Consider the following 15,657-nt stretch of genomic DNA (forward strand, 5'->3'; position numbering starts at 1 on the left):
TAATAAAGGTATAATCCCAATATTTTCCTGGTGTGAAAATGGGAAACACAGAAGAGGAAGGGAGTACCAATGAAGTGTAAAGAGGTGTGATGTATAAGTTGTACTACAGTCCGATAATGACATATGCAGTGGAGACCTGGAAATTGATTTTTTTTTTTTTTTAAGAGGGGAATAAAATCCAGGACAGTGAAATTAAATTTCTAAGAAGTGTGATAGGAAAGACAAGAAAGGACAGAGGAAGAAATGACGGTATCCAGAAAGAAATCAGAGTGGTAAAGCTTTACGACCAAATGGAGAGGGATAAATGTAGATGATGTAGACATATTAAGAGGAGGGAAGAGGGAAGGATGCTGAAACAGATGACGGAGGGCAAGAGGGAGACCCAGACTAAGATGGATCAAAATGATCAAGAATAGTATAATTAGAAGAAACCTGAATTGGAACACAGTTAAGAAGGAACAATGGTGGGTGTACAGAGGAAGATGGAAAGGTGTCATAAATATCCCAACCCGGAGGGAGATGGACAAGGGAAACAGATGATGGTGGTGATAATGATAATGCAAAGAGAAGAGGAGAAATTATAGAACCTACTTCCATGAAGATGTTCCTTCCAAGGAAACATACCGATTTTGATTTGACAGAAAAGATTTTATCCACCTTATTAGATTACTTTTATGATTGATGCCAGCCCTACGTGGAGGGATGTATTCACCATTGTGTGTTTCTGTTGTGGATGGTAGGGTGATGTGTTGTGTGAATATGACAAGGAATTTGTTGGGAAAAACAATAGCATCCTATCCCAAATCAGAGGAATTAACCAGATGTGACTAAAATCCCCCAGGACCCTCTGAACCAAATGCCTCCATGCTGACCATTCACTCAAGGTGTTGGATGGCCTATTCAATCATATGTTAATGATAGGTAAACACCAAATGTATCATCAGAAATTGGTATCAGCAGTTAATTAAAGTTTGGTATTTATCTACAGAGTTGTATCCATTTCATTTTAGGATGAATGCTTACCAGTTCTGATTGTGGTCTTTTGTTGGATTGGAATAAGGTACTGCACTTCCACTTCCTTCTTGACACCACTGAGAATTTCCTCAGCAGACTGCTCAAGACTTACACCATCATTGGGGCTGAAAACCTCAGGAATGTAGGTCTCAGAGGGTTGAACACTTTCTTCCTGTAGGTGTTGGCTGCCTTCAACTTCGTGAATACTCTGTGGACTTTCACATGTGTCCATGTCCTCAAGTATTGCTCGATTTTCTTTGTTCTCTTCTATACTAGCTGTGGCAGCTTGCAGTTCATCCAGTGTCACCATGTCCGAGATAAACTGTGTTATGCGTTGTTGCTTTCTCTGATGAAGTAAAAAAGAAAATACACTTTAGAGAAAAGGTATACCAGTACTGAACATTTAGCATTTTATAAACCATAATATCTCTATGCTTTAGAAGTAGATAAATATATATTTTAAGAATAAAAATAGAATACTGAAGTAATTAACCACTTGTGTGGGACCAGAAAAGTGGTAAGGAAGCACTTTGCATTATATAAACCAAATTTAGGCATAGGCAAGTGTAATTTCCTGTATTTTACACTGAAAGTTTTCAATATTCTTGCAGACAAATTTAAGAAATGAGGAGAAACCACAAGAAACATTTGTTTTTCTTGTTGAACAGAACATAAAAATTGATTAAATAATCAACTAAGCTCTGAAATATGCAATATAGATCACAAGAAATTTAGGCGTTTCTATATATGCCATGACTAGCAGTAAGGAACTTTCCTTTTAATTTCAGGTGGAATGCATGACTTATTTGTACTCAAATATTAGGTTGTATATTGAAGCAAACATCCTTGATGTTAAATAACTCTATGCTTTAGAAATATATTTTTCAGAATAAAAATGGAAGTAATTAAACTCATTTCTAACACCCTCGAGCACATTCGATAGTTTTTCTTACTCTGTGTCACATACTGTAATTACATTTTTAACGATGTTACTTTTATTAATTTTATTATATTTCTATAAATATATAATAACTAGAGGGTGGATTCATATGCACTAAAAACGGTAAAATATGCACTGTTGCATACTCCGCAAAATACTTGTTTTTCCTCTATGTACTCGTATAATGTTGGTTCCCCAAATACCAAGCTCAATAGCTGCAGTCGCTTAAGTGCGGCCAGTATCCAGTATTCGGGAGATAGTAGGTTCTAACCCCACTGTCAGCAGCCCTGAAAATGGTTTTCCGTGGTATCCCATTTTCACACCAGGCAAATGCTGAGGCTGTACCTTAATTAAGGCCACGGCCGCTTCCTTCCCACTCCTAGTCCTTTCCTGTCCCATCATCGCCGTAAGACCTATCTGTGTCGGTGCGATGTAAAACAACGAGCAAAAATAAAAAAAGGTTCCCCAAATATCAACTGCTGAAGCAGAATACTTTTAGCTGCTTTTTCTTTTGACATGATATTTCTAGTGATTATTAGTCTGCATACAATGAAAAAATTAAAGTACAGGTTATAGATCCAACATAGCGGCAGCTCCGGCGAGCTTGTAATGCGCTAAACAGCAGTGCCAATTTATAAATCTCATTTTTTGTCCCATCCTACCTTCCAATACTTGTTTTTTTGTTTTTTTTGTTGCTAGTCTATGTATTTATGTAACATAATCCAGCTTAAAATCTAATTACAATATTAAAAAGTACATATTTCATTGCTAATGAGGAACATCTTCAGCTAAAAAAGATACAGATCCCTTACATCAGATTTTATCTCAAACTCTAACATTGGGGGCGAGGACCTTAGATGTTAGGCCCCTTTAAACAACAAGCATCATCATCATCATCATCATCATCATCAAACTCGAACATTGACTTGTTGAAGTTTTAACCCAATATGAAGGAACATTTTATTTGTGGGATATTGATCATCATCATCATCATCATCATCATCATCATAAGTATTTTTTATTTTGTTTATGCCAATTTATATATTTTTTTAGCTGAAGGTGGGATTCTCCATTCAACCTAACTGTAGTTGAGCCTTGCCAATGTCGGTGCATTATCTACAAATACTGAATAACATAAAAGATGAACAGAAAAGACAGGTTAGAGCTACAAAATATTTGTCTGGACTGGTTAGGTCCTGCTAGTTACAAGACCACAGGAACAACAAAAATGGTGGCATTATTTAGTTTCAGGCTATTTTTTTTAAATTCTTCTCTTCTTCTTCTTCTTCTTCTGCTTTTATGACCACATAGGCTCACTTTAGTCAGTCCGTCGTTCAGGTCTCTTTGAAGGGATTGTTCGGGCTTTGCGGTCCTCCCAGTACTTCTTCAGACGCTCCGATCTTCGTGCCCTTTCCTCAGTTGAAAATGTGCGTGTTGTTGGTTTGTTTTGTGTAAGGGTAAAGCGGAGGTTTGTATTCTTGAGTTTTGCATTCAATTTTATCTTATTTTTGGTGTCTTCTGTTGTAAGGCCTATTTCCTTCAGATCCTCTCTTACTTCTCTGATCCATTTACATCCTGTTGTGGTATTTTTTGAGACGAGATTGTGTTGTACTAGTTGTTTCAGAAGTCTCGAGTCCTGCATCCTCATGATATGTCCAAAGAATCCCAGTCTCCTATTACGCATAGTATCTGTAATGGGTTCTAGCTCTTTGTACACGACTTTGTTAGGTATTAACCGCCACTGTCCATCTTTCTGATATTTTTTGTTGATACAGGTTCTTCCAATCCTCCTTTCAATTTTCTGAAGTCTGTCAGTCTTTGATTGTTTATTCAGATAAAAGAGTGTTTCTGCTGCATATGTAGCTTCCGGTTTTATAACTGTGTTGTAGTGTTTTATTTTTGTATTTATTGATAGACATTTCTTTTTGTAGATATCCCATGTTAATTTTTGTGCTTTAGCTAATCTATTTGTTCTTACTTGGATTGAGATTTTTTCATTTAAGTTATGTGTTATTACTTCTCCAAGATATTTAAACTGAGTTACTATTTTGATATTGGGTAGGTTGGTCCCTGCCATGCATTGAAGAAGGATCTCTCCTCTCTGCTACTTCAGGTCTCGAAAAACATTGCTTTTCTGATTCCAAAATCTGAACAGAATACCAAAACGCCACCGAAAAAATGACACACTGTCAATCTCTTGTTAATACTGTTGACTGTCAACAACAATGAATCGTACAGGCTTCCGGCGGTGAATGTTTACATATTCATTTCTTTGCATTGTTGTACCGTTTGAATATCAATATACAATATTATATGTTGTTTTATACAAAATAATAACTGCAATTATGCATTTATTATAAGTCCCACCTCAAAGATGAAAGTGAAAAACGGGGCCTCTATCTCAACATTAAAAAGACCAAAGTTGTGACAACGGATGTGTGTGGTACAGTTTATCTAAAGCTAAATGGGGAGGAGATAGAGAGTGTGGAGGATTTCATCTTCTTGGAAGCCAAAATCATTCAAAGTGGAGATTGTGGTCCTGAAATTAAAAGATGGATTTCACTTGGATGAATCACTATGATGACTATGTCCCTGATCTGGAAGAGCAGAGATATCGGTTTGGCTACCAAGCACGGATTAGACAGTGTGATTATATTCCCACTGTTAATGTATGGATGTGAGAGCTGGATGCTGAAACAGGCAGACAAGAGGAAGATTGACGCTTTTGAGCTAAGATGTGGGCGAACAGTCTTACGAATTCACCGATGGTCAGATTCGACTGAACGGAAAACATCATCATGTCAAGAATATGCGCATATTATGTATATATGCATTTATTGGTGCTATAAAACTTACCCATTCAGTTTGAAATGGTATGAATCGCCTTTACTTATTGTGGACATATTATTTCTTGAAACAAACAAAACATGTAATTATGCCAAAATCCGCCCTGTAATAATAACAGAGAATTGATACTATGCATAAGAGGAGACCGAGTTCTTTGGACGCATAATGAGAATGCAGGATTCAAAACTTCTGAAACAACTGGTACAATATAAACACGACTCAAAAAATACAACAGAATGCAAATTTATCAGAGAAATTAGAGAGGACATGAAGGAAATTGGCCTTATACCAAAGACACAACAGATAATAAAATTAAACAAAAAAATCCAGGACACAAACATCCACTTCACACTCAAACAAAAGACACTCGTACACAAATATTTTCAACACCAGAAAAAGCACAAAGATTGGAACGCATGAGAAAGTACTGGGAGGACCACAAGGCTTGAACAGTCCCTTCGAAGAGACTTAGACAATGGACTGACTAAGGTGATTCTATGCAGTCATAAAATTGAAAGCAGAAGAAGAACAACAGAGAATGAAATAAGCCAGTCAAATGTTTAGAAATTCTAAAATAATTATCTGAAAAAATTGTATTATCAGCTATAATTGCAGCAACTTTTGAAATGACACATACTGCAGATGTACATTGTTTCAGTGTATGTAATATACCACCCACAAGGCTAAAGTGGTATAATACTTGGTATTTTCTATTACTGGTATTGGTTATTTTCATAACATTATAATTTTAATAATAATAATGCAATATATTAAATCAGTGAAATGAAAGCAATCAAATCAACATGAGTACTAAAGCAATATAAACTAAAAATTTCAGTAGCAACATGACACTATGTATAGAAATTGATCTCATGATCTAATGGAATAGTTCATAGACTAATGCTCCTCGCCTACTGCTGATAGTACCATAATTATGAGCATCTTACCACACTGTATCGTGACTGGGCATCCTTATTTGCTACTCTCCATAAGTGACCAGCACCCTGATGAGCTTTGCTGCCCTTCCGGAAGTGAGGATTGATAGACAAGTTATGTCGCACAGAGTTCTTCCAGCGATCATCATTTGCCTTGTAGAAAGGAAAGCGCTCCCTGTAAAAAAGAATATAATATTCCTCATTATTCACGAAAGTATACTTCTAACATGGGACTCTTTCAATACTGTTCATGTAGTGATGTATACGGTTAGGACTGATATAAATTTCATGTGCACCAGAAGAGTGAGTAATGAAGCTTTAATATTGGGATCCTTAGTGGAAGAATTACTGTTCTGACCTTTGGAGAATGAAAGTACCATGTTAAGAAAAGAAAGCAGCATGAAAGCTAGAAAAGAGAAATGTTTCCTAAGCCTCACAGACCTAACACTGTGATGTTTGGTGAAAGAGAGAAACCTGAATAAGTTAGTAAAGGTATTTAACATGGTAGTAGTTTTACTTTGTTTTATTTTTTATATTTCTTTTATGTTACAGCAACAAAGACAGGTCTTGTGGCAATAATAGATAGGGCAGGGCTAGTATTAGGAAGGAAGTTATTTTTTTTTTGCTTTACGTTGCACTGACACAGATAGGTCTTATGGTGATGATGAGATAGGAAAGGCCTAGGAATGGGAATGAAGCGGCCGTGGCCATAATGAAGGTACAGCCCCAACATTTGCCAAAAGTGGAGTTCAAACCCACCATCTCTTGAATGCAAGTTGACAGCAATGTGACCCAAATTGCATAGCCAACTTGAGCAGTGATAGTGGTTTTACAAAGTAAAATAATATTATGAGCTCTTATAACACTGATGGAGGGAGAAACAGGAAGAGGTAAAACCTCTCAAACAATGAGAATTGGCAAAATAAAGGGTAGGACCATGAAATGAGAGAAAATGAAAGACACTATAACCCTTGTGAATGCAAAACCACTAAATTCACATGAGATGAAGAGCTTATAAAGAGATGCTGGATAAGAAGGCTGTTACACTATAACTCAAAAGTTGTGAGCTCCTGGGAGTTAGAGAAAGCAATGTGACTCAGGTGGTTTATGGGATTTCTATATATTTCTTAAAGGTTGTGCCTTTATGGAACAAAATACCAAATTATCAGCCCTCTTGAACACTAATCATAGTAGAAAGAGGGAGCAGTCGGTCCTGTTCTGTACTGGTATACCTTGGTCAAATCTTTCAGTGCTGATGATGATGCTGCTTGTTGTTTAACACGTTGGCTGCCAGAGCGGTACATTGTACCGCTGAGTGAGAGTCTCACAAGGCCACGGCGGTACAAAGTACCGCTGACAGGTGTTGCTATTTGACTTTCCCTGCCGGGCCGGCGAACCGCTGAGCCGTTGAATTGTCTATGCTAGCGTACCGCTATGGCCTCGGAGCAAATCCTGGCGTGCTTGGTTTCCAAAATATAGTCTTTATTTTTTTATTAATCCAACTTCCTTTTATTGGCAATATTTGAGTATTTGTCCAATCAGTTTAGCCATGCGCTTAGGTATGCCGGATTAGCTAACTCGCAAGCTCAAGATTTTGGAGATCGTGGTAGTGAATACTACTGTCGGGAAACCTGGTTATGGATTTCTGTGATTTCCCATTTTCACCCAAAGCTTACGCTTACCTAATCAATAGGCCACACTGATTCCTTACAAATTGTTGCACCCATACCTGAGCTGATTTCTACGGTTATCGCAATAAATATAGCGTAAAAATGAGCGTAGTTGTATTTTCTAAATTGACAACATTCATTGATAACATAGCAAAATTTTACATTACCGTTGAGCATTTGGCGAGGAGTAAACAGGAAATAAATATATTTCAAATGTAATTTGGTGAAGAGTTTTTGTGTTGCAAAACGCAATAGATCAGTTTGACATGGACACTACTTACCAGAGATCTCATACTGAAGGGCTAGCGTCATTATCTTCCGAGTTCGAGAAGAAAACGGTTTCATTTTTAAAACTAACCTCTCCGTTCACTGGTAAAATAACGTAGAAATATCTCGCAAGTATTTCACACACACCCTACTGTAAAATAATGAGTGCCTTGCGATTGTAGTCCTAAGCGCTAGTAAACAAATCGTGGCACGCTCTGTTATCTACAATGTGTACTATCAAGCGATGCAAGCTTCTGGTACCGCTAGACTGTACCGCTCTGGCCGTCTAGGCAAAACCATGCAGTGAACTTTCCTGTGGGGCCACGGCGGTACCTCGGGGTGCTGAGAATTTTTATTGTATTTCGTATGTACATTGAACACTTAAGTGAAATATCACTTCGAATTTTGCTTTACTGCTTATTTACTACATGCATAGTAGAAAAAATGCTTTGGCCACCGGGACATTTCTTGCTATATGTCCTGGCAGTCAACGTGTTAAAGGAGCTTAACATCTAGGTCATCGGCCTAGTCAGAGTCAGATCTTTCAACAAAATAAAGGAAGTGATGCCCCATGAAAGGCGTGAAAATGGAAGACCCCACAGGCTTCACAAACCTACCACCGTCGCTGTCAGAACAATACAAGAATTAGCCTGGCTGATCAGATAGGAAAAAATGAAAGAAGCCTGGTGCAAGTAGTAAGTGGAAACAATGCCAAACTCAGTTGGGATCTCACAGACATATTTCAGTCTACAGGTCAAGCCAACTGATGGTTCAGTCGCGTCATGCAATATTGGTGATGTCCCTTTGTTCCATAGACATTGATAACCACTGTCCTTTTTGAATTTGTAGCAGGAGGAATATGTATTCAAGGCACTTATTCTAGACAATTTCAAGATAATACTCTCATATTAGTGTGAAGGAAATGGAGAAAACCCACATCCAGGGATGGCCACTGTTCTCCCATCTCTGAATCATGCAGCATCCCAGTTCTATATTTTAAAATCTCTCTTAAGCTTATCCAAGTAATTTCTGGGCTCGCTGGAGCCACCGAGGCTCATTTTTGTCTTGGTCGGGAGTTAAAGGCAGATGCCTTGCAAACTTTAAAAATGAAAATCTCAACCCAGATTAACTGGGACTTAACCCTCAGCCTTCCATGTAGGAAGCAAGAAGTTAAGCCACTGAGTTAATCATGCCCGCTTGTCCCTGTCCCAGTTCTGTTGCGGAACGTAAATTGGCAAGTTTGATTGCAAAGGTGCAAGAGCTGAGTTTTGTCTCTAAACATCCATTAATGCACCTGTATGTCATACTAGTTTCGGGCACTAATAAGATATAAAGGAAACAATGAAAGACTTCCTAGACATTGCAAGTCTAACAGGGTTGTGGTCAATCAAGAACTGACCAAGGGGACTGGACAAGAACAATAATGATGTCTGCCCAAAGTAAATGGAAGCAGTGTCAGACTCAGCTGAGTCCCGTGAATGCTGCACAAAGCTACATTTTAGAATAGGTTGTTCTTATTCTGGTGCTGTCTTCTCACACAAGGTTGGTGACCATCTTAGAGTCTTTTCTCCTATTTTGTGTCTCGTATCAGAGTTGCCATATCAAGGATATGTTGGAGGTTTTGCGCCCAGGATAATTTTCTCCATCCACATCCACGTCCACGTTTCCCTTCTCCCTTATCATCTTTGATAAGTTGTATCGGGTTCTATTTGTCATTTTGCAAGATGTGACCGAAACAGGCTGCTTTCCTGAATTTTGCAAGTAACATATTACAAACACAAAAACCCCAGCCCACCAATAAAATTTCTTTAGTGACTTTAATTGTCTAAAAGGATAATATTTACATTTACAGAAGGCCTTGGAGCATAAAACATCAATATATTCAAGCTCTGTTTTTATTTTTAAGAAAATTGAATTAATTAAAGATCAGGGTAGTTAATATATATATATATATAAAATTGGATTTGCTTGTACTATGGTACTTGTTTACACTATTTATGTAATAGTCATGCAGAACAAGACCTAATTTGTCCAAGTCCCAGCCCTTTAACCTGTACCACCATATCACTGAACCCATGCCATGATGAGTTTTATTCTCATTTGATCATTTGTTAATGATTATGTTATGGGAGGTGAGGTAAGGAACAATATCTGTGTGCTTATAGCATATTGTGTTCAGTTTGTGTGAGTTGAGTTATCAAGCTCCAGTTATACTTAAAACAGTGATGTTATCAGTGTCCCCATTTCTACCGTCAAGGTAATTTGCCCCAGACTAGTCAGCCACTCCCAGGGGTGCTCAGTTTGAACTATGATAAAAAAAATTGCTCCTAAAATTACATACATCCTATACTTGATGGGGAACATATAACTAATATGGACACAGTGAGATCAACTAAAAGCTACAAATAAAGCAAGGCAAAGCATGGCGTCAGTTTGGGAGAAAAAACTTTATTAAAATAAACAAGAAAAAATAGGAAAAAAAATTAGCAAAATGTATCAAATGATCCAAATGTTTACATGACTCAGAATTTTTTTTCAGCTTGATAAAGTCCATCTTGAGAATCAAAAATATATTACAAATATACAATGTAAGTATACCTTCACACATACTTAACATATCAAATAAAATCTTGAAGTTTCATTAATTTTAACACATTGGCTTGCGTGCTCGCATCACGCACCTGGCTTTACTTTTTGTTAATACTTTGAACTGTAGATGAGTATATATTCCCCTTTCCTGCACACTTTACATTGCAGTGAGGGTCCCTAACCTTAAAAAAAAAAAAAAAGACGTGATTTAATGCGCCAAGGGGAAATAAAAACTAACCTAACTGTACAATAATTAACACCCTGAGTGTTAAAACATCCTACCACAATATATACACCTTGAATCTTGAGCAATCTCATGAGCACAACAAAACACTGTGGATTGGAACCACACAAAATAAAACCACATAAATGGAAAATATACACAATCAAAGACACAAAACATGTCATTTTCCAGGGCTCACCAAGAAAGCATGTGGCATTCATGCAACTCTCATTCACTCAAAGCCTCGATGGAAAATATAAGGAACATAATTATACACTTTAAGCAACACATCCTATTCAACGTAGGTTCCTGAAATAAATTATATGACACACACAAAAAATATTATTTTGTGTCGATTTTCTTTTTTCTTAGAGATGTTACATGGCTATATCACTAGGCGATAATGAACATTATATTAGTACTTAGGAATTTTCAAAACGATCTTCCCCATAACTTTTAGCATTTCAAATAACTTGCCATTTACTTTTTGGTTCTTGAAATTCTCATGGTACTGTGAGGTCCTCTTTGGATTAACAAATCTTCTCTAAGAATGCTGGGACCAACAGAAAGATATATTTGCCTGTTTCATAGATTATGAAAGAAACATTTGATAGAATAAAACACGACAAGCCCATCAGAATACTTCAGCAAACTGGCATTGACAGTGAAGACATAATAATCATAATAATCATCGAAAACCTCTACTGGCATTTATTTTTTTGCTAGTTGCTTTATGTCGCACCGACACAGATAGGTCTTATGGCAACGATGGGACAGGAGAGGGCTACGAGTGGGGAGGAAGCATCCGTGACCTTAATTAAGGTATAGCCCCTGGTGTGAAAATGGGAAACCACGGAAAACCATCTTCAGGACTGCCGACAGTGGGGTTCGAACCCACTACCTCCCGAATACTGGATACTGTACTGACAAGAAATGTGTTCCACCTATCAATACTTATTTATTGTAAATGGCTTTACATTAGTACCGGTTTTGGCCTTCCATGGCGATCATCAGCTAGTATATAATTATATTACAGCCATTAGAAAATATCACAAAGATGTTATTATGTTAGATCATCCGGATATCTAATGGGGATGAAAAAAATAAAATATATTGTAGTAGTATTTTGTCTATGTGGGGTTAAAATATCTGTGATCAAAGTGAAAATAAAGACTACAGTAAACTAAAACCTATTGAGTGTACATTGGACATACTGTGTACATTAAACATATTAAAATATATAAGGCACAATATAAAACATTTAATAAGTTAAAAACACTAAAATATGGTCAATCAATCAATCAATCAATCAATCAATCAATCAATCAATCAATCAATCACTACTGATCTGCATTTAGGGCAGTCGCCCAGGTGGCAGATTTCCTATCTGTTGTTTTCCTAGCCTTTTCTTAAATGATCGCAAAGAAATTGGAAAATTATTGAACATTTCCCTTGGTAAGTTATTCCAATCCCTAACTCCCCTTCCTATAAACGAATTTTTGCCCCAATTTGTCCTCTTGAATTCCAACTTTATCTTCATATTGTGATCTTCCCTACTTTTAAAGACACCACTCAAACTTATTCGTCTATTGATGTCCTCCCACGCCATCTCTCCACTGACAGCTCGGAACATACCACTTAATCTAGCAGCTCGTCTCCTTTCTCCAAAGTCTCCCCAGCCCAAACTTTGCAACATTTTTGTAACGCTACTCTTTTGTCAGAAATCACCCACAACAAATCGAGCTGCTTTTCTTTGGATTTTTTCCAGTTCTTGAATCAAGTAATCCTGGTGAGGGTCCCATACACTGGAACCATACTCTAGTTGGGGTCTTACCAGAGACTTATATCCCTCTCCTTTATATCCTTACTACAACCCCTAAATACCCTCATAACTATGTGCAGAGATCTGTACCCTTTATTAACAATTATATTTATGTGATTACTCCAATGAAGATCTTTCCTTATATTAACACCTAGGTACTTACAATGATCCCCAAAAGGAACTTTCACCCCCTCAACACAGTAATTAAAACTCAGAGGATTTTTCCTATTTGTGAAACTCACAACCTGACTTTTAACCCCGTTTATCATCATACCATTGCCCACTGTCCATCTCGAAACACTATCGAGGTCACCCTGCAGCTGCTCACAATCTTGTAACTTATTTATTACTCTGTACAAAATAACATCATCTGCAAACAGCTTTTTCTCTGATTCCACTTCTTTACACATATCATTGGGTATAAGAAAACATAAACGTCCAATAATATTGCCTTGAGGAATTCCCCTCTTAATTATTACAGGGTCAGATAAAGCTTTGCCTAGTCTAATTCTCCGAGTTCTATTTTCTAGAAATATAGCCACCCTTTCAGTCACTCTTTTTTCTAGTCCAATAGCACTCATTTTTGCCAGTAGTCTTCCATGATCTACCCTATCAAGTGCCTTAGATAGGTCAATCGCAATACAGTCCATTTGGCCTCCTGAATCCAGGATATCTGCTATATCTTGCTGAAATCCTACAAGCTGAACTTCAGTGGATTAATCTTTCCTAAACCCAAACTGCCTTTTATCAAACCAATTATTAATTTTGCAAACATGTCTAATATAATCAGAAAGAATGCTTTCCCAAAGGTTACATGCAATGCATGTCAAACTGACTGGCCTGTAATTTTCAGCTTTATGTCTATCTCCCTTTATAATTTATTTAACGCGCACAATGTGCAAAGAATTACTGTATAAAACATTAGTCTTCGTTGCAAAATTTCACCAGTGATTCTGATCGCTGTTTACAATTTAAAACATGGTACCTAGTACAGTGTGCTCCACATCTTAAACATACACAGTTCAAACCTGGTTCATGATAACGCTTTATATTACACAGTTTACAATGGAACCCATGAACGGAGAACCTTGTCAGCAGGTGTCGCAGTTCATATCCACCTTGAACCCACTCGCGATTTAGCATGGCATCGGTAGAGTAGAAATCTTCCCAGATGTCAGCCTTCTTCGATCGTAGGTCTCCTTTATACACAGGGGCTACTATAGCAACTCTCCATTCATTTGGTATAGCTCCTTCAACCAAACAATAATCAAATAAGTATTTCAGATATGGTACTATATCCCAACCCATTGTCTTTAGTATATCCCCAGAAATCTTATCAATTCCAGCTACTTTTCTAGTTTTCAACTTTTGTATCTTACTGTAAATGTCATTGTTATCATAGGTAAATTTTAATACTTCTTTAGTATTAGTCACATCCCCTATCTGGACATTACCCTTGTAACCAACAATCTTTACATACTGCTGACTGAATACTTCTGCCTTTTGAAGATCCTCGCATACACACTCCCCTTGTTCATTGATGATTCCTGGAATATCCTTCTTTGAACCTGTTTCTGCTTTAAAGTACCTATACATACCCTTCCATTTTTCACTAAAATTTGTATGACCATCAATTATGCTTGCCATCATGTTATCCTTAGCTGACTTCTTTGCTAGATTCAATTTCCTAGTAAGTTCCTTCAATTTCTCCTTACTTCCATACCCATTTCTAACTCTATTTTGTTCCAACCTGCACCTCCTTCTGAGACTCTTTACTTCTCTGTTATAATATAGTGGGTCTTTACCATTCCTTACCACCTTTAAAGGTACAAACCTATTTTCACCTTCCTCAACAATTGCTTTAAACCCATCCCAGAGTCTGTTTACATTTTTATTTACCATTTTCCAGCGATCATAGTTACTTTTTAAAAACTCCCTCATGCCTTTTTTATCAGCCATATGGTACTGCCTAATAGTCCTAATTTTAATACCTTCCTTTCACATTTATTTTTAACTACGACAAAAAACAGCTTCGCGATCACTAATACCATCTATTACTTTGGTTTATCTATAGAGCTCATCTGGTTTTATCAGCACCACATCCAAAATATTCTTCTCTCTAGTTGGTTCCATCACTTTCTGAATCAGGTGCCCTTCCCATATTAACTTATATGTCATTTGTTGTTCATGCTTTCTGTCGTTTGCATTACCTTCCCAATTGACATTTGGTAAATTGAGATCACCCGCTACAATCATGTACCTTTCCTTATCGTTTCCCACATGGCTGATTATCTTATGAAATAATTCTGAAACAGTATCAGCGCTACCCTTTCCCGGTCTGTAACTCCAAAAACATCAAGTTGCCTATTATCTTTAGAGATGAGCCTTACTCCCAGAATTTCATGTTTTTCATTCTTAACTTTTTCGTAGCTTACAAATTCTTCTTTCACCAGAATGAATACTTCCCCTCCTACCATTCCTATCCTATCTCTATGATACACCCTTCAGTTCCGTGAGAATATTTCTGCATCCATTATATCATTTCTGAGCCATGATTCAACTCCTATTACAATATCTGGTAAGTATATATCTATTAAATTAATTTGATTCCTTTGTTTACAATGCTTCTACAATTGAGCACTAACATTTTTATGTCATCCCTACTTGATTTCCAGTTCCATGTTCGCTTAACACCGCTCTGTAGGTCACCCCGTTTCCCTGAATGCACCTGCGTATAACCCTTCTAAACAAGTTTCCTAAATGCGGTTTAAGTGAAGGCCATCTGAGCGTAGATCCTGTCTCCTACCCACCCATTAGGATCTAGAAATCTCATTCCCAGTTTTCCACATACCCACTCCATAGTCTCATTTAAATCCCCAATCACCTTCCAGTCAGTATCCCTCCTACACAGTATTCCACTGATAACAATCTCCGCTTCCTTAAACTTCATCCGTGCTGCATTTACCAGATCCCACACATCCCAACTATGATGGTACTTATACCCGCTTGTCTTATGTTGTTAGTACCAACATGAAACACTACCACCTTCTTCTTTCCCTCTTCCTTCTCTTCTACTTTCCTCAACATCTGCCTCAACCTGATTCTTGGATAACAGTTCCCTTTCCACATACTTTCCCCACATGTCTAACGAGATGGAATCCCCCATGACCAGAGCCTCAACCCTACCCATCTCATTTGAACCCCTCCCCTCCTGGTCAGCCCTATCTTCTCTCACTGCTGCAGAAGCTACTTCCTCCTCCCTTTTCTCCCTCCCATGACCCTGTTCCACCTGTATTTTCCTTTCCACTACACTACATTTCCCTTTCCTACCTTTTCCCTTCCTCCTACTT

The 15,657-nt window shown here is 37.5% G+C and overlaps 1 protein-coding gene across 1 annotated transcript in view; it reads right to left on the reverse strand.

Moving 5' to 3' along the window:
• Positions 1–15,657, reverse strand: part of LOC136866059 (uncharacterized) — a 158,562-nt gene that overhangs the window by 27,004 nt on the left and 115,901 nt on the right. Inside the window, exons 4-5 of the mRNA XM_067142695.2 lie at positions 5,749–5,911; positions 1,024–1,360 (exon numbers count right to left, since the gene is read on the reverse strand). Coding sequence (XP_066998796.1) covers positions 1,024–1,360; positions 5,749–5,911 — 500 coding nt within the window. The remainder of the gene's footprint in view (positions 1–1,023; positions 1,361–5,748; positions 5,912–15,657) is intronic.

This window comes from Anabrus simplex, chromosome 3 (genome assembly GCF_040414725.1).
Source record: "Anabrus simplex isolate iqAnaSimp1 chromosome 3, ASM4041472v1, whole genome shotgun sequence".
Taxonomy (NCBI): domain Eukaryota; kingdom Metazoa; phylum Arthropoda; class Insecta; order Orthoptera; family Tettigoniidae; genus Anabrus; species Anabrus simplex.